General features: G+C 40.8%; 1 protein-coding gene across 2 annotated transcripts; it reads left to right on the top strand.

The window, feature by feature from the left end:
• Positions 1-1,916: 1,916 nt before the first annotated feature.
• On the top strand, positions 1,917-22,764 carry CYP7A1 (cytochrome P450 family 7 subfamily A member 1). Of its 2 annotated transcripts, none has more exons than XM_085221158.1 (6): positions 1,917-2,174; positions 17,046-17,286; positions 18,008-18,618; positions 20,241-20,371; positions 21,016-21,191; positions 21,797-22,764. In XM_085221158.1, exons 2-6 carry the CDS (start codon positions 17,230-17,232, stop codon positions 22,094-22,096), a joined length of 1,275 nt encoding a protein of 424 aa, XP_085077284.1. In that variant the 5' UTR covers positions 1,917-2,174; positions 17,046-17,229; the 3' UTR covers positions 22,097-22,764. The 2 variants fall into 2 exon arrangements, with proteins under 2 accessions (XP_085077284.1, XP_003205115.1); XM_003205067.5 differs by lacking the exon at positions 1,917-2,174 and adding an exon at positions 15,371-15,526.
• Positions 22,765-22,997: the final 233 nt, after the last annotated feature.

The raw sequence follows: 22,997 nt of genomic DNA, 5'->3' as shown, positions 1-22,997 counted from the left end.
GAGGGTGCACATGGAACAGGGGAGAGGAGAAGAAGAAAGAAATGGGATTGAGAAGGAAGGGTGATTTCTTCTGGCTGTTTCATCATTTGAACTACCCATACACTCACAGTTACGCTAAAAAGAGATTTTTGTTCTGTGTTTTCCTGTTCTCATACCTTCCTCCTGAGGGGAGCAGAGGGCAGCACTGATCTTGCTCTCTGGTGACAGTGAGAACTTGAGGGAATGGCATGGAGCTGCGCCACGGGAGGGTCAGGTGGAGGTTAGGAAAAGGTCCTTCAACAGGGAGCAGTGAGCATGGAACTGGCTCCCCAGGGTAAAGGGCGCAGCCTCAAGCTGCTGAGTTCAAGAAGTGTTTAGACAGTGCTCTCAGAGATAGGTTTTGGGTTTTGGTTAGTGTTGTGTAGAGAGTCATGAGTTGAGCTTGATGATCCATGTGGATCCCTTCCAACTAAAGATATTCTGTGATTCTGTGGTAAGTTTCTCGATTTTCTCCTGTTGTCAGCATCTTCAGTGAGCACCATGGAGTGCGCTGCAAAGTAGCAGCCACTGCAACAGTGCTTAGTGCAGAGGTACAGCCTCTCTCCAGCTGCTCTTTCTAAATCTATCACCCAGGCCTACTGCCTTCTTTTGCGGATATCTGAACCACTGGCTACTGAATCATGCAACTACAGGTCACTAAACAGTTATGAAGTACAATTTGGGGTTTGGGGTATACATTCTCAAAAATCCTGTGCTAGTGCCTTCTGAGCAGGGAAGAAGTTCTGGTTTAATAATGACAGATGATTACTGCTTTTGTACTGCTTAATTTTCTGTGTAGCCAAAAGTGAATTTTCACAGAAGTGCAGTGGAAGATTTACAGTACTTAAACTTCAGAAGGTGATGTAGTGTTTTGTCCCACAGTGAGCCCCTTGCAGTGAAGCCCCATACTCACTCTGGAGCACCAAGACCATGGTAATGCCTTTCTAGCATGGGGATAGCAGGCATGTCATAGACTGCTCTCCTAGTGGTGCAGTTCTGCTGGCCATTGGTCTGACAACAGAAGGCAACATTTTCTTTTCTTTTGGCATCAAATGCCCTTCTCTTTGCAGAGACACTATTCTTACCTCCAGAGAGGGAGCTTGTTACTTGCTGTTTTCTGAATTCTTCATCTCTTATCATGATATTTTGAGACGTTCTACTATCAAGGTGGTAGCATTTGTCAGACTGCAGTGGATGAACATTCATTCTTTATGGTGATGCCCTAGCCAAGACATTTTGCTCTGTATAGTCTGCTGTTTGTTCAGTGTGCTTTTTGTGCACTATCAAAATCCAGGTTATAGGCAGTAGCTCCAGTAATAAAAATTAATCTCACCACCTTCATCTCCAAGCATTAACTTCACTAACGATTTTGAAGAACAGTATGAGGATGTGGCTATGCTTAAGAACAGGTTTTAGAAGATCTCCCTTTCCAAGATTGCCACTGAGACTGGGGAGCCCGAAGGAGTCAAAGGTAAGAGGCCCAAACTGCTGCTGATTAGTTCCTGAGCTATTTTCAAAAAGGATTCCAAGGCTGTATCTATTGTTTGAGAGTAGTGGAAAAAATAGAGGAAGTCATCAGATGGTTGTTGAAATTAGAACACCCAAAGACAATAGTATGGTAATGTTCCGTTTTCAATATACTATTTCTTTTCTGTTGGTGTTTTTTTCTTTTTCCCAGTCGTGTGCCAACTTTTAAAGAATAATGAAGGTCAACTACTGATTGATATCAGTCTCTGCAGCTGCAAAAATCTTAATAAAGTAATGTGAATTAGTTACCTCAAAAATCATATTTTTCCTTTGAAGCTGGGAACAAACTGTGCTTTTGTTTGCTAGGAAATTCTCCACCCATTCAACAGTGAAAAATGACAGATGATCACTGAAAGCATGTACAAGTTATGCAGTTGGCACCCTGTCATTACTGGAAGAGGAATAATTGCTCTGGAGTAGTTCTGTTCCTGGGATAGTTGTAGAATATTAACTGGCCCTGCTCCAAACTGTGTGCAGTGAGCAAGGAGTATCCTGACGTGTTGTTTGTACTTCCTGAACAAACCAGCCCCAAACCAACATACGTAACTGCTGCGTCACGCTGGGCTGTACCAATTCACCTCTAGACTTCTTACAGAAGAATTTTTGTGTAGAGAAACAAGAACGTCACCGTAAGTTTATATTCTTTGTAGGATAAATTACACCGCAGGAACTTCACCAAGTTTACGTGCTCAACATTAGAAGCTGCAGGAATTAGAACTGCCGAGGCTGCTTTGTTTTTGACTCCCAAGCCATGGCATGACATATTATTCTCGTTGTCCCCCACCACCTCGCAGCCGGATGGGGCTTGGGAAATGTATGATTTTCCACTGCTCAGTTTGCAGTTTCATGCCTGATTTCCTGCTTGCTATTCAGACTGCTGTAAAGATGGAAATGCTAATGTTGTCACAGTCTTTTCTAAGTAACACTCCAGTGTCTGAGTACTGTGCAAACAATTACCGATTTATTTTCTGTTCTAACTCCCACCGTATGGGCAGAGAGTCAAGGCATTTCACTCTAGCATGCTCACAGTGCATTATAATGAGCTTCCAGTTCTATAAACTTTTGTGTACTGAGGATTGTTTATTAAATGGATACCTTCCTGTACTCACTCTGGGCTGCTTGTGCCCAACACTTCTCCAAATGAGACTTCAGGGCTTCCTGCAGGGCAGCTGGAGAGTGACAAAAACACAGCAGCTGCTTGAGAAGAGCCTGGCAAGAGAATTTGTTTATCACCTATGTGAGAGCAAGGAGCAGCACTCGCCCCAGTGCAGGAGCCTGGAGACATCCCTCTCTGGCCATGATCCTTCCTCCTTGCTCATTAGACACCTCTCTGCCCCTGCAGCAGACGAAGCAGTGGTCGTGCAGGTCACTTAATAGGAGACCTGAGTCCAGGAGGAGGCAGCAAGGTGCCCTGGGAAGGGGTGGATGCAGGCCTCAGGTGGGAGGATCTGTGTTTTTCCTGCACCCACACCACAGACAGGAGTTTGGTGGAAGGGGTTGAAATAAACCCCCAGGTTCTTCTCTGACATCTGCTTTTCTGTATTCTTTGTTTTAGTATTCTAAGCAGTAGGAGCAGAGGCCAGGCATAGCAGAAATAAGGCATATATTTCACAGTAAAAAGCAATTTAACTGTTAGCACTGCTTGCTCTGGAATTCAATGCTTTTGTTTCTTTTTCTCAGTGTCTTTAACTGAATATGATGTACATTCACATCAGAGACTGTCTAGTTCAGGTCCTGGTCTCTGAGTTAGGCTCCTCTGGTGAAATTCCGTTTTTTATGAAGAGTGATGCCGGACTGGAGGACTACAGACATGTCCGTCTGCCCTCAAAATATGCAGACAACATAGCCTGGCAGGCCTTACCTCAGTGTTCTGCTTTTAATGGGTCACAGAGAAACACTGGAGCCAGCCAAAAATGAAAGCACAGCCAGAATTTAGATAGGTTTGAGTACTACCAACCGAAAAGTGCCCATGTGGTGACAAGGTAAACTTCACTGTGGGAAGCACACTGAGCCTGCTAACGCAGAGCAGGAGTGCTGGTGGCATAAGGAAGCAGGAGCACAGCTGCTTGGATGGAAATCTGGCGTTTTGTCTTAAAACAGGATGAGCGTAAATTTGACCAGACACCAGCCTTCAAGCTGGGGTGGCCAAGAAGCAGTCAGGTGCTCTTCTTTTGTTGTGGGAACAGTGACCGTGGGTGGAAGAGGCAAAGAAGAGCTGATGCCAACAATGATAGGCAAGGTTCACCTATCATGGCTGGAAGTCTTTGCTCCCCCTGAGCTAACCTGACAGTTTTGGAGGAGACAGCCCCGGGAACAGGATTTGCCCTTAGTGGCCGGTGCGTGTGTCTCATTGGAGGGATTGCTGCGCTGGCAGCACAGTGCCCTTGCTTTTCTGGGGAGCTGTCTCCACACTGACTCAGCAAGTCACATGCTTTCTGCAGCATGGGTTTTTTTTGGAAGTCCGCCACCGTATGTCTGACTGCACACAACCTGCTTAACTTACAAGATTTGAGTCTTGTAAGAGCTGTGTGTCTCCCGGAGCGCTTATGTTTATTAATTTGTTGGGAGAAGCAATAATCGGTTCCCACTTGTAAACTTTCCAGCTGTTTCACTGTTCCTGTCTTTTACCTTATGTTTTCTCTTAACCTCCTGTTCTCTGTAATGTCTGCCTGTCATCCATCATCTATCACTTTTTTCGTCCTGCAGTACCACGTTCATTTTTTGTATTTCTTTTACTGTTATGGTTTAAGTCTTTCCATTTGTGAAGCAAAGCCATAATAGTTAGATCCTTGTTTTTAGCTTATGTAAGTTAAATGTATATATAAAAACATACAGGCAGAGCTGAGTAAAATACAGTATTACAGCAATTCTGGTAAAGGAAAATCAAATTACATATTAAATTTTAGCAAAGATAATAGTTTTTCAAATTAGCCATCTGCATTCAGTTTCAGTTAAATTTTCTTGGGCCAGAAGGCTGATTCACATGTAAAGCTAGTGGGCTGTGGTTTAGACAACTTGTCTATGTTGTTCCATATTAATCTCTTTTTTTAATCTCATGTGGATGGTTGAGCAGCCTCACACTTTCAAGATACTTTCATATCTTGTCTGTTGTAGCAACGTCTTCCTTTTCCTTTCTTCTACACAATGAAGACATTGTTCCCCTGCCAAAGCTTCTTTTAGACAAACAAAATAAAAAAAATAAAAACTTGCATATAGATTCAAATATGAACACTATGAGAAACATATCACAGAAAATGACTCCAGCTATGACTGGCAGATTTCTGTTGCAATATACAAATAAACTCACCGCTGAATCTCTCTATCATGTCCTCCAACAAATACTGTAAAATAAAGAGTAGCACATAGAGATGGGGAAAATATAATATTCAAGCAATTCTAATATGAGAAGGACACCTGCATTTTTCCTTGGGTGAGAAAAATGTGGATCAGTCACAGAGTACCCCACATTCAGTTTCCTCATTCCTTAAACTGATGGAAGACTTCACCAATGCCAGAATGGCCGTGAGAGCCACCATCAAGGGCAACTCATAGATGACTTCCAACTGTAAATTCCCTCCCGGCCTATCTCCCATCAGATCAGCAGCTACAGCCCATAGGAAGGGTCCTCACTTTGACCACAGGTCCCATGCTGGTTCCCAACTCTTAAAGAGCATCCTGCCAGTAAGGTGGGAGACCCTTTAATTGCCTTCCTTACTGCAGCAATGGAGGATGCCACTGCACAGACTGATTGCTCCAGGAACAAAACAAGCATGCAGCCAACCTCTCAGCAACCTGATGTGTGATTTGCCAAAGTGACACAAGCCTGTGATGCAGGACCAGACACATACCCAGAGGGATACCAGCACTTGTACAGAGAAGATGATAATTGCTGTAATGGTTCTGAAGATCATAGAATCATAGAATCAGCAAGGTTGGAAAAGACCTAAAGATCATCCAGTCCAACCGTTCACCTATTACCAATAGCTCCCACTAAACCATGTCCCTCAACAAAACATCCAGTCTTTCCTTGAACACCCCCAGGGTCGGCGACTGCACCACCTCCCTGGGCAGTCCATTCCAGTGCCTGACCAGCCTTTCTGAAAAGTAATACTTCCTAATGTCCAGCTTGAATCTCCCCTGCCGTAGCTTGAAACCATTCCCTCTGGTCCTATCACTAACGACACGAGAGAAGAGGCCGACCCCCAGCTCACTACAACCTCCCTTCAGGAAGTTACAGAGAGCAATGAGGTCTCCCCTGAGCCTCCTCTTCTCCAGGCTGAACATTCCCAGCTCCTTCAGTCTCTCCTCATATGGCCTGTGTTCCAGACCCCTCACCAGCTCTGTTGCCCTCCTTTGAACATGTTCCATGGCCTCAATGTCTTTCTTGCAGTGAGGGGCCCAAAACTGGACACAGTACTCGAGGTGTGGCCTCACTAGTGCTGAGTACAGGGGAACAATCACCTCCATCCTTCTCACTGCCATCCTTCTCACAAAGTAACTTCTCACAGACATCACTAACTACTTTTTACTATTTTCTTACATGCCTGCCCACTACTTTAAAAAACTGGCCAGCCAGTCTCTGCCTTCTGCATTGCCCAAGCACTGCAGCTGCCTTTCAGCCTGTTAAAGCTAGAAACAAATATATTTCATTGAGATATCTGCCTTTGAGGGGATGGGGGAACATCAAAACTATCCTTCTCTTTTACTATCCTACAGTCTCCATTGTAGGTGTCTGCTAAACCAACAGCCAGCGTATCTGTTGGTGAATAGTTTGGGCATTTTCCTGTTGGGAGATGAGCCTATCTGCTTGTTTGGAGACCTTGTGTCGATTTGCTTGGCCAGGCTAATCATGGTTTCAGACCGAGTAGAATTAAAGGCCTTTTTATCTTTCGTTTGACAGTGAAGGGATTCATACATACTTGCATATGTAAGTAGAAAGGGGGAGGGTCTTATATATGTGTGTAGGTGTAAACTTGTGCATAACTATTTTAGCATTTTTGTTTGGATCAGGAGTGCAAAGAGAATTTGCCTCGGGTGAGGCAGAATTGGATTTCACAAAGGGCATCATTTTTTTTCTGTTTGAGATGAATGTAAATCTTGGTAATACAGGACAACATCTAGTCTGTTCTGCTGATGAGCAGTCAGTACATTTAGCCAATGAGCGATGTAAAGGTGGAAAAAGTATATATATATGTAAGGATAGACATCAGGTCTTCGCTACTGGTTGACTCTAGAGATCCACTCCTGTTATTTGACTCTGCTTTTGCTGACATGATATTGGATGGCTAAGGATCTTTCAGCATCCCAGTCTCCACGACTTCTAAATGGGGATGTAAAAGCAAGTTGTGAGTTCAATAGAGTAAGGAACATGAAGAGCTACACTTCAGAGCTGGATAACTCAGGAAGGTGAATACCCACATCAAGTTGCAAAAGAGCAAGTAGTAAGCCACAGTGATATGTGGGAGATAGGAAAACCGTGCACTTGTTTATTTTTTGCTTGTTAAAAAAAAAATAAAAGAGGAAGAAAAAAAAAAAGAGAACAAAAGTGAAGAAAAGTGGGATGAAAGTGCTCTTGCATTCCCTGCTCCATCTGCTGGGTCAGTTCAGAATAGCTTGCCATGTTCTTCAAAACGGTTGCATTGTAGTCGTTTTCTACTAGCATGTCACCCAACTACCTTTCTCCAAATAATTTTTTTTTTTTTGCATTAGTATCATTTTTTGTAACTGCATCATTTTTTGTAGCTTTGATTTCTCTCTGTTTTGATAATAAATGATATAAATAAACTGACCAACTGGGAAAAAAAAGATAGCTCTAGGAAGATGCTCACTGGTTGTGTACTAGTAAGCCCTGTAGTAAAAAGTAGTAGTAAGCAGTAGTAAGCTCCTTGTGGCTTATTTTGCATCCAGTATTCGTTTCCTTTCCCTACTTACCCCACTTTCATATCTGTCCTCTTTCTGTGATACCTAGACAAAAAACCAAAACAAACCAAACAAACAAAACAAACCTTTAAATCTTAATATTCTTCTTTTTTTTTTTTTAACCAGCAAACAAAAGTTTAGTACTTGCTGTAGTAGTTCTACTATTTTAAGGAAAACTGTCAAGTCAGCATGCAGCATATTATTAAAATTCATTGAAATGAAAGAAAGGATGATATTTGCTAATGAGATCTAGTTTGAGATGGTTGATACGAAAGGAAAAAGAGTGGTATAGCAAGATCTATCTTTTGAGGGAAAGGTTACAACATTTTGTACTTGACATTGCCAAAGAAAATTCCAGAGAGAAAATGAAGTGATATGGTGTAAGCAATCATTCCTATCATTATTTGATATGTGAGCACATTCAGAGAACGCTCTGAGATGTACACATTAACTTATTCAGTAAAGGAAGCATCCATCCATATCGCTATTGAAATGTTTGGGGCAATTGTCCTTAAACAGGATGCAAATTGTTTGGTTTCCACACCTGTCCACCTTTATGATCTATTGTATTGCAAATACAATACATTGTGCATGCACAATTCTTCATAATGAAAGAAATTACAGGTTCAAATGTATTACAAAAGTATTGTACTTCTTTTCAGACAATCTACAGCAGAGAAGTAAAGGAAATCTGAGCACAGCATGACTCACAAATTTTGCAGAAGGCAGATTGCAGTGTAGGCAAAATCTGTCCTTCGAACAATCATAATTAAAATAGAATTGTAGTGTTATATTCTAGTATCATGAAATTACTGTAGATTATTTAGATTATTAAAATCCTAAACTGCTTGGCATTATTTCCCATGGAATACTTACTATTATTTTCATAGAATCATAAAAGGGTTTGGGTTGGAAGAGACCTTTAAGATCATCCAGTTCCAACCCCCTGTTATAGGCTGGGACACCTCCCTCTAGACCAGATGGCTCAAAGCCCCATCCAGCCTGGCATTGAGTGCTTCCAGGGAGGGGGCATCCACAACATCACCGGGCAGCCTGTTCCAGTGTCTCACCACTCTCACAATAAAAAATTTCTTCCTAATATCTTGTCTAAATCTACCCTCTTCCAGTTTAAAATTTCAGTTCTTTTAGATGCTGTATTCTTATTCAGGTCTACAAGACTTTCACCATTTCCATCAGCATACGGTCCAGGCTGGGATCTGCTGGATTTACTTCTGGGGTTACAGTCTCTTTGAGGAAGATACTACATTTCTGGAACAATCCACTGATAATAGCAACTAGTTTATGCTCTTACAACAGAGCTCTACAATGGTGGAGAAAGATGGGATTGAGAAGTGTCATAATTCCATTTCCTAGTACTAAGTTTTCCTTAAGGGGAAGAACAGAAAATCTGGAGTGCAATAGAGATGAGGCTTAAAACTTAATGGCTTGACTGCCAGTAAGGCTCCCTGCAGGGGCAGTTCTTTGCCTGAGTACATCCAGGAACCAGCATTCGTCTCTGGAAAATTGCAATGAAGACAGGCTGGGTGATGGTGTGCCACGGTGGGAGATCGGGGATAGCTGTTGTTAGCAGATGTGGCAGCCGGTGTTGTCCTGTCTGTGCGTGGAACATCACTGATGCTTTCCAAAGTGTGAGTCAGTGGGCTGTGGAAGAGGGGCTGATGATTTAAATTAGTTTCTAGGCATATGATAGTCGTGTCAGGTCAACACTGATGCTGGACCTTCAGTTTCTAGACTCTCCTCTCATTGTAGGAGCAATGTGATGACAGCTGGCAGTCCTCTCTAAAAAGAGCTGCTAGTAATGGCTGGAGAACAGTAAAGCCTTAATTCAGTTGAATTCAACAGCAAAATTCCCAGTTACACTGAATAAGCCAGGTTTACACTGGGGATATTCAGCAATGTTACCCATCACATCAGTGCAGGCAGTGCTGCCTACAGAACATCCGTGCCATGAGCCAACCTAAATCTCTCCTCCCCCCAAAATAGCTCTCAAACAATATATAATTATATTTAAACACAAGGACAAATACATATGTACGTAGGATGAATGCCAGTTTTGTTTTATAGAAACAGGAAACACTGACTAGCAAAGTTCAGTGCCTGCTGTAGCACACAGAACACAAGTGCCGATCGAGGAGGTTTACCAGTAGGTGGTGATATTTAATTATTTATTAGCAATTTTCTAGCGCTACAAGCAGTTGTACTCAGGGATTTCTAAATTTCTTGTTTATGCTTTCCTTTCATATTGCTGCAGCTTTCTGAACTTCTTTTTATATGTTTCAGTAACATTTCCTAGCTGTGATGGCAACTCCAGGCTGCACTGGGTCAGCCCGCATTGCTCTGCCAACTGCTGCTGTGCTGCAGTGTTGCATTTTGTGCAGTTTCTTTATTTTCTATCTGCTGGTGAAAACTATTAACCCAGATCTCACAACACACTCAAGGGAAAAAAAGTCAATTGTTTTTTTAATAGGGTGTACCTCTTATTGACTTCCACTGAATAAAGAGGCTTTAGTTCACTGTGTTTACAGGCAACTGCACACAGCAGCCTTCTGTAACTCAGTCACACCCTTCTGTGCTCCAGTACCCCTGAGTTATGAAGCCATCAGCAACCTGGAAAAAAAAAAAAGAACGATTAACCTTAGCTTGGCCTGTCAATTATTGTCTATTTAAGTACCGCGTGTGGGTCATGACTAATTAAAACCATAAGAGCTGTAACATAAGAGATGAAGCTGGTTAGGTGGATAGCGAGTTGTTTCCATGCAGCTGTAGAAGCAAGCCAGGAGGCTCTTAGGCTTCAGGAATCACAGCCATTCCTCTCCAGAAGTGAAGCTGAGCCTGTTTGCTTCATGGGAGCAACACTGAATCCGTGGAGTGAGTCCATGACCAAAAATACTTCACAGCCTGGAACAGAGGTGACAGAAAGGTGCTCCTGGTAGCCACTGCACACACCGGGCAGTTGTTAAAATGTTTTCCATTTTCCTTTAACTACCATCAAATGCACTGTTCAGCTTTTCCTCTGTTCATAAAAGGTGGACAGCCAAAACAGGCATAAGTGGTGCTTTATTTGTGTTGGTGTCATTGGCCCAAGAGGGCTATAATAGTTATTTATCAACAGTGCTGCAACCTAAAAGTTTCTTAAATGGAAAAGAGGGAGCATATTTTGTTTTTCCAAGGAAGAAAAAGAAAAAATGCAATTATTTAAAATAGGCTGCAAAGCAAGTCCTGTTCTCTGCCTAAACATGGTTGCACTTTTAATACTGTTACACATGAGCAAATCAAGAAAGGTTGGAGAAATTACTCCTGTTGTGGCAGGAGGGTAATATCTGGAACTGATACTCTCATCACGCTGCAGTGCAACTACCCAGATCATGTAGGGAAAAGGCAATGTGTGAGGAGCCACAGGTATCTGATGCTGGATAAACAGCATTGTGGAGCGTTAGACACAAAGCTGACAAAACTTCTTACTTTCTTGTTTAGTGGTGTTTGGAAATGAGAACTCTGAGACATATACATGCAGTGAGAATCAGATGCAAACATCATAAAGAGACCATAGCTGTTTAGGATGACGAAATGACAGCATGTAGTCAAAGATGACACTCAGAACTGAAATATCCCATAACAGAAACAAGCAGAAAATGCGAAGCATGAATTTTATAGAGTGACTCTGTTAAAAGAAGCTATTTTCAGCTGATGGAAAAAAACAGTTTTTCTAGGAAAATATAAGAAACACCTGTGCTTAAAAGTAAGTGAAATAGGAGACCGGATCTTGAGCTGACGTGAAAGGAGGTGGCTTTCAGATTAAGTGAGGGCAAACTTTAGTGCTATAAAACATTCTTTTTTTCCTTCAGCATAGAAATTTAAAAATTGCCTCCAAAATAACAGCATTTGCTTCACTGCCTACCTCGGTTTGACACAAGGGCAGTACTTCCATCTACTAGATCGGCAGCTTAATTCCTTCAGTGCTGTGCCTGACATGGCAGACCCTGGTAAAGTATTCAAATCCTTACTGTTTGTCACACGGCTGTAGGGACTTCAACAAAAACTGAGAAAAGAGTGAGGCTGAAAAAGAAATAAAACCCAAGAGTTTTCCTCAGAAATGTATTAGATCCCACATGACCAGTGAGACATTGCTATATGCTGCTGATTTGCCTCCTCGATGGCTCAGTGCCAGGTGCTATGGGCAAGCCAAAGTTGGAACATTAACTGTAAGGGAAAAAAGTTTAATCTTAAGTGGTTAAAATAGCATCATGATAGAAATAACGTAGCTGTGCCCTTTTTTTTCCAGTGGTCATCCAACAACTCTCATCATAGCATTTGTTCATTTCAATTAAAAAGCAGCAAATCTTCCATTAGTTTTTCCTTAATTTTCTTGAAGACTTTAGACAAAGCACAAGAGGAGATTTCTATTTAATGATTACTACATTCATCCTGGATTATCCTTTTACCCTTTTTGAGCACCAAAAGTGCTCTCCTACTCCCCACAGCTTAGCCTTGAGGGAAAACAGCAGGGAGAAGCCAGACATATTCTCTACCAAATAGGAGCATGTGCAGGAGCGCTTCCAGTGCTGACCTTTGGGCAGCTGGAATGTCCCCAGCAGTTACTTCATGCCTGGATTATCTCCAGCCCAGAGCTACCAGACTTTTTGCTCCAGACTCTCTTTGCTCTTTGTCGTAGGTCCCCCACTATATGCAGTCCTCTTTCCCACCCAATTCTTCTTGACTCTTTTCCTTCCCTTTGTCATCTAGGTCACTTTTCTTTTGAGTTAACAAGATGTGTCTCTCACATTGTTCTCCTAGCCACTCTGCATTGGCTGTACTGGAAGAGGCTTCAGGAGAGAAATATACTTCCACAGCACATGTCACAATGGGGATCTGTTCTTGGAGGTGTACTAATTAATGGTAATATTGAAGAATAAATAGCCAAGAAATTATCATAGCTAGTGTGATTCATCATTCCTGGTTTATTGTATTCTGTACACATACACCTCGTGTTCCTGCTGAAACACATTCTGCTGCTTGTTGCTGCTCTACTAATAGCAATGTAATTCAGGGCTTTTTCCCATGCAAATATGTTTTTTGGGATCTTCTCCCAGATCTCTCTGCTCTAAGCCTTTTGACTGGACTTCCCCCCCTAACTAATTAATTAGTCAACTCTTGAATGGAGTGTTCCATCCTGTCACTTGGGATGGTTCTGTTGCCAAGGTGCTGGAGAATGGAATACATATTGTGCAGACACAGAGGGTACATCTCAATTTATAATCTTTTCAGCTCATAATGATAGAAGTGAGCAAGGGAAAGGCTTGAAGCCTGGGAGTTATGAAATTGAAAGGATTTTGAGTTTTAAAACGGAAAGGTATGGAATTGGGAATAAGAAATTTGCAAATAGCATGCAGAGCAGTATACAACATGAGTAGATGAAGTTTCTGGGCAATTTCTTTTTATTTGAGTAGTGGAACAACTCCAGGATTCGTGATAACTGATAAAAGCAAATATCAGAACAAAAGTGGCTGGTGCTCAGAAGGAGCTTTCCAATTCTCCCTCCCATCCTCGTCTGGAGAGAATGAGTGAGCAGCTAGGTGGTGCTGAGCTGCCTGCCAGGATTAAACCACAACAGTCATTTTTGGTGGCCAATGTGGCGCATGAAGGGTTTGAGATAGCAACAGATTTTGATTGGTGTGTGAAGTGTGTCAGATCAAATTTACAGATACTATAGCAGGTTAGCTGGTAATTGGCAAGCTCCTCTGCTTGTCATGCAGCTTGCTTGCCTTACTGTATGTTATGGACCAGTGCTTGTTAGTGGTTGATTTGGCTTCTGCCTTGTCCTCTACTCCTTATCATGTTGCTTTTTGTGCCTGGGAACATTTTGATAACAGCCAAGGCCGCAAGCCTGGGCTGGCAGATGGCTGGGTCATCACTACTGTCCCTGTGCTGTTGCACTGGACAGGCTGGGCTCCAGACTGAGCTCAACTCAAAGGGACTGCGACCTGTAGATGAGCCCACATGGGAGCATGTATACACTAAAGCATCTTTGGCCACAGATAAATCCACTCTGAAGTAAGCACACCTCAAATTGTCTGTGGCCATGGAGAAATTCATGCTGCAGCAGGTATATACCTTGCTGCAAATACCTGATGGGGAGGTGCAGAGAGGATGGATCCAGGCTCATTTCAGTGGTGCTCAGTGCCAGGACAAGAGGCAATAGGAACAGGACAAATTGGAACACAGAAGTTCCCTCTGAATACCAGACATAGAATATCTGGGGATAAAACCATACCAGAATACCACAAAGTGTCTGTGACCGTGGATAAGACCTCAACACAGCAGGTGTCAAGAAGGACTGTGGCCAGTGGAAAAGACTGTGCCAGGTACACCTCAAAGCAATTGTGGCTGTGGATATGTCCATGACACAGTAGGAAAACCTCTGAAGGAACTGAGGCTCTTTATCTCAACCCAGGAGTTCTCACTTTCTAATTCTCTCCCCTATCCCACTTGGGCAGAGAGAACAAATGGCTGTGTGATAGTTAGCTGCCCATTGGAGTTAGACCACAGCAAGTGGAGAATTAGAAAGGTCTTAGCAATGTATGGACAAGCTATCACAGAGTCACAGAATTACTGAGGTTTGAAGGCACTTCAGGGTTTATCTGGCCCAACCCTCACTCGAGCAGGGACACCCAGAGCAGGGTGCACAGGCCCGTATCCAAGCAGCTGCTGAAGATCTCCAAGGAAAAGACTCCACAGCCTTTGGGAGAGGTGCTCCATACTGGTGCTCCATCACTCACACGTGACAGAAGTGCTGTCTGGTATTCCAATTTGTGCCTATTGCCTCTTGTCCTGGTACTGAGCACCACTGAAATGAGCCTGGATCCATTCTCTCTGCACCTCCCTATCAGGCATTTACAGACATCGATGAACCTCCTGTTCTCCAGGCTGAACAGCCCCAGCTCAGTGTCAGCCTTTCCTCACAGGAGAAGTGCTCTACTTTCTTGATCTATGGCAGAACTCAGATCAGAGAAAGTGGTTACATATGGATATATTTAAACAGAAAGGAGTCAATCAAAGGAAATTAAAAAAAGAAAAAAGTCTTGGTTGACCTGGGTGCTGAAAATTCAATACATTCCTCAAAGTTTCCCTAATACAGGATCAGAGGTCATATTCCAGAGCTGTTAAATTGGCTGAACTGGTGCTGTACAGCTTGAGGCAAGGGCAGAAAGCAGAAAAATTAAGTGGAAAGGTAAAAGGCAATTTGGAGATCCAAAGACACTGAGGGGAAAAAGAAAAAAAAAAAAAAAGTGTAATGATCTAAATCTGTTTTCTTTTCCCTTGCTCCACATTACATAAGAGGTATTTCATTCTTTCTAGTAGAGAAACATGGTTAAGGAATAAGTCCATCCTTTTACCCGCAGCCAAATCTCTCCCACTCTCTCTCGCAGCAGCGCACTGCAGCCAGGTAAATCCACACAAAGGAGAAAGGAGAGAATGGGCAGGCTGGCAGCCAAGGGACAACATGAACTGCAGCCACCATTTACCCAGCCTGACTCCACTGAACATCTGTCAGCAGCCATTTAATTTATTGCTAAACTTGAACTATAGACTGTAATTGGTAAAACTGCAGGATAGATGAAAACACACCTGAGAGGCCTTCAAATTATCAACTATTACAGCTGTTTGATTACTTTGGAACCACTTCTGATACCTGATATCAGCTCAAGGCCGTGTCTGCAACTGTCCACATCAGTCCAGTGAAGAACTCTGCAGAAAGATGTCAGAGCAGAGACAAAGCGGGCTTCGTCCAGAAATGGTTAATCAATAGCTTGCTAGGTTGACTGGGTGCCATTAAATGCAGCGGTGCATCTACCGTATATAAAATGTGACCGGTCATTCCGTATCATTCTCAGTCACCTTTTCTGCCATAGTGTTAGTTAGCAGGTTTTCCACTTGGAAGTTTTGGGGCACTACCAGAAATGTTCATAACACCATGGATCTGGGGAACAGTGATAATAGTCTGTTGCACTTTTTGGTTTCTTTTTGGGAGGAGGAGGAGGAGGTAAGGAATCCATTTGTAAATGCATCTCAGTATATACCTGTTCTTTGCTTTTTTCAAACATACTGTGCATGTGACTAAAATGAGTGTAATCTGAAGATTATCAGATGGATAAATGTGGGTGGATAAATGCAGGGTAACATGGGAAACACTGTAGTTACATCTTTTGAGAGACTTATGTTACGATAGAATTTGTACAGATTTTTAATAATAGTGAATTAGTTCTTTGAGATAGGTGTCGATAGAAATCTATGCACAAATGAGCTAATTAAAATATTAATATGTGTGTTCTGTTTTGCTAAAGCACTGGGCTTAGTGTATTCTAATCATAGCTAATTAGCTAATAGCTGCTTCTATCTACATAGTTTAATACCTACTTAGAAACATTTCCTATTATCAATCTGTCCTATGTGGTTACACAAAGCAAGTTATTTGCTTATCAGTATATAAAGGGGAGCTACAAGAAAGAAGGATACAGACTCTTTAGCACGGTCTGTGGTGACTGAACAAGGGGAAATGGCTTCAAATTTAAAGAGGGGAGATTTAGGTTGGTTATAAAGAAAAAGTCTTTTACAGTGAGGGTGCTGAGGCACTGGCACAGGTGCCCCAGAGATGTGGTGGGTACCCCATTCTTGGAGACTTTCAAGGTCAGGCTGGATAGGGCCCTGAGCATCCTGATGTAGCTGTAGGTTTCCCTGCTCAATGCAGGGGAGTTGGACTAGATGACCTTTAAAGGTCCCTTTCAACTAAGGATTCTATGATTCTGTTATAATTTTGTATTTTTCAGCAATCATTTTCTTGTTTTACTATTAAAAGTTCAACAAAAAAAGTAAAAATATTTAACCTCATATAATGATAACCATCAAGAACATACTAGAGGAAAAGAGTTATTTTAACAGTCATGGTGACTTTCTGCAGGAAAGTAATTTTCTGTCTGTCAGAATAAAAAACATCATTTAAACATGTGCTTCATTTTAAGCATGTGCTTGACATAAGGCATGGACTTAATGACAATTTGCCTGAAAGACTAAATCTTATGCTTAGTGAAGATCATGGCAAATTTCCCACTGTTTTCAGTGGGATTGGGGCCAAGTGAAATATGCCAATAATAACAACCTTTCTACACTCAAAAGGCAATTCCCCTTGGTGTTCAAATTGATTTGTGGATATCATTACGTTTCAGACAATATTAGTGGAAACATTTATGGGACAATTATGGATCTGTGCATGTTAGCTAGAGGCAACAATGCCACATTTAAACAGATAAAACAAACAAACAAATTTAATCTAGGGAAAAGTGAGATAGTGAAACTGTGTTCTGTCGTGCTTATTGTAATGCAGACTGTTATTCTTTTTTGACTAACATACACTTCACAATTGACTTATTCTTCAGAAGGGGAAGAAATTACTTGTCAACAGTAACAGAAATTAAGTATTTAAACTCCCCCATCACCATTGTACTTGGTAGCTTTGGAGAAGTGATCTTGATACATACTTCTAAACTCAGCTTTTTGTTTTGTAGGCGCCAAGGAGAGCCACCACTTGAAAATGGGTTCCTTCCATACCTGGGCTGTGCCTTGCAGTTTGGTGCCAACCCCCTCGAATTCCTCAGGGAAAAACAGAAGAAGCATGGCCACATTTTCACTTGCCAAGTAGCAGGGAAATATATTCATTTCCTCACTGACCCTTTTTCATATAATTCACTGATGCGCCAGGGAAAACACTTGGACTGGAAAAAGTTCCATTTTGCTACTTCTGCCAAGGTACCACTTTAAAAATGGTTTTAATATCTAATGTGCTGGCAGGACAGACGGTGCTTAGTTAATCCCTGTAGCATAACTACTAGTTTGAACTATAATTTTCACTTTTCTGCACTTTTATTGGTATAAAATCTTGAGGGTTTTTTTTTTTTCCTTTTTCCTTAATGGAAAGAAAATTTACAGTGATTTGGATTATCCAACAAATACATTTAGCAAGGCAGTATCCCAAACTGCTATAGGAGAAATACAGTTAGAACCTTCTGCCAAATTATATATAGTTTGCTGGAGCTTAAGCTTTCTTCAGGAGATTCTTACCAATATGGAAGATTAGGTCCTACTGTCTCAACGTGAGATGCAACACAGTAGAAGGTCTATCAAATTTTTACTGAAGTAAGCAAACAGGCTCCTTCTGATGTCACTGTCAAGCTGAATGATGCTTTATGTAACCACATCCATTTATCTGTGAGCATCTGTTCACTTTTATTTTCATTTGCCTATTCATTTGCTTTGGTTTGCTTAGAAAGTACTGGGTCTAGTATTCGTAGTCCATATGATGCTTCCCAATGGTTAGCTATGACGTGTTTTGGCTTTGATTTCTGCAGTCCTTATCATACTTTCCTCTAGTAAGCTGTGAATTTATACTTTGGCTTTAATTTCTACTAGGCTTTATCATCAAGGTCATCGCAGGTCTTATTTATCATGCACATAATTTATTTTGTTACAGGCTTTTGGGCATGGTAGCATTGACCCTGCAGAAGGAAACACCACTGAAAATTTTCATCATACCTTCATTAGAACGCTTCAAGGTAATGCCTTAGATGCCCTCATTGAAGCAATGATGGAAAATCTACAATACGTCATGCTGCAGTCAAGAGCATCTAAATTTCAACCTAACACCTGGGTTACAGAAGGACTTTATACATTCTGTTGCCAGGTGATGTTTGAATCTGGCTTTTTAACACTTTTTGGTAAAGAATTTAATCCAAATCATGACAAAAATCTATCAAAGCGGGAAACAGAGAGAGCTCGTATCCTAAATGCCCTTGAAAACTTCAAGGAATTTGATAAGATCTTCCCAGCCCTTGTGGCAGGGCTGCCTATCCATCTATTCAAGAGCGCCCACAGTGCCCGCGAGAAGCTGGGAGAGGCTCTGCTCCACAAGAACCTCCTGAAAAGGGACAACCTCTCCGAGCTCGTCATGCTCCGCATGTTCCTGAATGACACTCTGTCAACATTTGATGACATGGAAAAAGCAAAGACCCACGTGGCAGTGCTCTGGGCCTCGCAAGCTAACACCATTCCTGCCACTTTTTGGAGCTTGTTCTACCTTCTTAAGTAAGTCCCAACGTTTCTTGCTTCCAAATGAGAAGAATAATGTTTATTGTCTTTCAGAAGCCAGTTCACTACTATGGACAAATTCCGCTGCTTCAGCCGATAATAACACAAGTGACAAGCTGTTCTGGACTTCTGCAGAAAACCCCCTCGCTTGTCTCAGACCAAGCAGTAGTGGTACCACTGATGGCAATTCCATAGATACTTTTCAAAAAATACTACTCTGAGGCAATACTTTGAATCCTAGCAGTAAAAAGTAGAATGTAGTACGCTTTGTAAAAAAAGTTTTGGAGTAAACCTGTACAATATGACATTAAAAGTGCTGGTTGCAGTCAGAATACTAATTGTATTGAAGGCTCTCCCAGTATAATCAGATCTTTTTAGATCATCTCTCTAGAGCAGGCAAAACGAGCTTTAACTTCATTGTTGTTTTCATAGATATTTAATAGAAAATAGTTTATATGTCGATAGATCCTACTGAGGTTACAGCAGTTATGCAACAATACTGAAGTGGCACTTCCCTGCTGCTTTCTTCACCCTCACTGCAGCAGTGCTTTTGTGATTTGAGGATAAAGCCATTGTGGCAGCATGAAGAGTGATCACCAAAATATTGTACAAATAATGCATGATGTTTTAGGCCAAAGATTTGAGATTCACCTGAGATATGTCTGAATTCCTTGAGAGAAGGATGGGCGTTCAAACGCCAAGTGGTTCAGGATTCTTACATCTCCTTTCCTAAACTTCCAGACTAGACTTTCCAATATAGTATTTTCCTAAGTTTAGATAGCTGCAGTGTAAATGGCATCTGCTGAACTTGTAACTCGTGAGAGGAGTGCACAGTTCAGATAAAACAACTAAATGTCCATTTTGAAGTGAATCTAAACTCATATAATCTAGCCCTACATGACTACCTCTTGGGTATTCATCTAAATTTCTGTCTTGTACTTTCATATCTATCCACTGATGCTAGTATAATAGAAGATTTTTGGTACTTTTCATTCCATGAATGCACTGGCTTAAATCTCCTGGCCTTGAAGACATTTAATGCCCCAATTATGCATTCATAACAATGATATTGTCGCATTCTGTATTGTTATCTATACATATTTCATCATAGCTTATAGATATTCTGTAAGAAAATTTAGACAGTAGAGGATACTATGTCTTTTAGTGTTAAGAATTTTCAGTTAGACATAATATATTGCCATAGAATAGGACATTATCTAGGAAAGTGATGTTATAAAACTGATCTATGATCCCCTTCCTAAATCTTGTAGCTGCTGTAGGGCTCTTTCCTAATCCATGACCGATTGTTTCTGATTTCTTATTCCTGGTATTGCTTTTTAGTGACATCACTGTTTATTGCCTATGTTACGCACATTAGTTCTGTCCCATTGTCATTGGAGACAGAATCAAATAGTGTTCTTTTCCTTTTTTTGCAGCTACTGCATCGTTGCCAAGACATCAAACAGTGTGATGGCATAAGTAGATTTTGCTGCAACACTGCCATGTTAGAAATTTTTTCAGTTTACAAACTAAATTTTAGTCAGGACAAAACGAATGGCAAAACCTGTTTTTATACCACTCTTAAGATTACTTTACACTTCTTCTTCTTTTGATTTTAGGAATCCAGAAGCAATGAGAGCTGCTACCAAAGAAGTGCAAAGTATTTTGGAAAGTGCTGGAGAGGAGATCAGATTAGATGGCAATTATATTTCATTGAACCGAAAACAGCTGGATAATATGCCAGTGCTAGGTATAACTATTTTATTCAGGAGTACCACAAATTGCCCCACAATTTTCAATATCTTCTATTAGTTCCCAAAATAATACTTGCTATGGGATTACTATTAACCAATCAAAACCAGAACAAGCAACTATTGTTCCTTATCAGTGGCTAACTATCATTCTTACCAGAACCAGAACTGGTCCTGGGGATACTAATTCACATGAATAGCACTTTTTCATGGGTAAAGGGATGTCCGAATACTGCTACACAACTACATAGCATTGGACACCCAAGGGTAATTCAGAACAATACATTATTTACTTAAGATCAAATAAAAAGGGTGTTGTCAAATTTTATATCCCATTACGGAAGGTTGTTTTTTCAGTTTTGCCTTTACCTCAATGTAAAAGAGTGTTTTACTTTCAAATATTATGTTGCATCAGCTATAAATATTTTTCTATGGGAAAGAAGATTATGTTCTCAGTGTAATCTGCAGAAAGGATAATAATACCAACAAAAAATGAAGAAGATACTTTCTTAGGCATTTGTAAAGTTTTGTTAAATTATTTCTCATAATGATGATGGATTTGAATAGTTCAAAATACGTAAGCTCCCCCATGGACATATACATACTGGTTCTAAGGTAACCCTTTCTTTTCCTCTGCTTACAGATAGCATCATCAAGGAGGCAATGAGGCTATCAAGTGCATCCATGACTTTCCGAGTTGCTAAGGAGGATTTCACTCTGCATTTAGAGAACAGTTTTTACAACATTCGCAAGGATGATATTGTAGCTCTTTATCCTCAACTGCTGCATTTTGATCCAGAAATCTATGCTGATCCCTTGGTAAGTATTTATCATAGTGCATTACATTCTGAGCTCAGGCAGAAGCCATTCAACAGATCATTTATCAGGAGTGCCCCATAGCTGATTCACTGTTACACTCCAGACAGTCTGTTCTTAACGCATGGATACTCAAAGACGGTCAAGAGAAAAAGTAAAGCCAGTGCAAGCACTGTCTATCTGAATAACATGATTTGCTATAACCAAAAACTGGGCTGGAAACCCAAGAGAGCCTTCTACTTCTTGCTTTCTTCAATAAGGAGAGGTCATCATTGTGGGGAGATCGAGGGAGGATGAGGGTAGTATTTTCCCAAAGATATGGAAGATCAGTGTTCAAATTCTGATGCAAGTTGTAATGCTTATTTTAATGGGTCAGAAAAGAAAAATTATCAAAAAGATTCACTAACTCAACTCTAGCAAAGGTCCTGAGATTATATTGTCCCACAGGCCAGAATTTCTCAGGGGCCACACATTCCAAAAAGCAGAAAAACTTGTACAACACTGCCAGAGGCAATTTCCTCCCAGCCCACATTTTGTGTCTTAATAGCATTACCCAGCCCTTGGAGGTATTTCGATATCAAGTAACTCTTTTGTGGGTTTTATTACAGACATTCAAATATGATCGCTATCTCAATGAGAACAAAGAAGAGAAGACTGACTTCTACCGCAACGGTCGCAAGTTGAAGTATTATTATATGCCATTTGGGGCAGGAATAGCAAAATGCCCTGGCAGGCTATTTGCTGTCCATGAAATTAAACAATTTTTGGTTTTAATATTTTCATATTTTGAGATAGATCTTGTTGACAGTAACGTGCAGTGTCCTTCTTTAGATCAATCCCGTGCAGGATTGGGTATTTTGCAACCATCCAATGACATTGACTTCAGGTACAGACTAAAATGTCTATGAATATAGATATTACTAAATCTATAAACTATGTACAGTATAAATACACTATCTAACCTACACTTTGTATATATATTATATATATTTGCAAATGAAACATGACAAGTATCAGTGGAAAAATCTAAAGGAAGATGCTACTTCATCAGCCTAATAGAAAATATATGATGTGTGCCATATGGTAGCAGCAGACAGTGGGTTTAATGCATGAAGTTGATACAAAAGTTTCCAAGTTTCCACTTTTACCAACCATTCTAAAATGCAACTAGTGGTTTTGAACTATGTTTATACAGTAGTTTTTGGGGGTTTCTTTTGGCCAGAAAATACGTTTCCAGTATCCCATTTTTCTAATATAATTAGAAGTTTACCAGATTGTTCAAAATTGGATAAATTCAACAAGAAGTTAAAACTTGTTTTTTTTTATAACTGAAGAGTTGGGGATGGAAGGTTCTCCTCAGGGGTGAAGTAAAATTTTTATTGTGTAAAAGCAGTGGAAGGAGTTTCCTGGTAAAGTACCTTTATGTTTTTATGAAGAACTAGAAAAAGAGTTGAATAAAATCTAAAAAATTTTCACGTTCTAGTGAAATTACAAAACCTGTATTATATTCACTGTAATATATTTCTTTTCAGAAAGTTGTAAATGTATTAAAATAAATGATATTGTATGTACCAAGTATCTCTCTACATTATTGGTACTAAAGTATCTTAATGTTCTCAAAGGTTTACATGCTTATCTCATGCCAACTGAGCCACCTTTACACTAGCCAGCTAAAACAATAGAATCATACAATATCTCAAGTTGGAAGGGATCCCTAACCATCATAGAATCATAGAATGGTTTGAGTTGGAGGGAACCTAAAAGTTCCAACCCCACTGCCATGGACAGAGTAGCCAACCACTAGATCAG

This window comes from Meleagris gallopavo, chromosome 3 (genome assembly GCF_905368555.1).
Source record: "Meleagris gallopavo chromosome 3, MGAL_WU_HG_1.1, whole genome shotgun sequence".
NCBI classification, from domain to species: Eukaryota; Metazoa; Chordata; class Aves; order Galliformes; family Phasianidae; genus Meleagris; species Meleagris gallopavo.
This window is presented reverse-complemented; position numbering and strand designations above follow the sequence as displayed.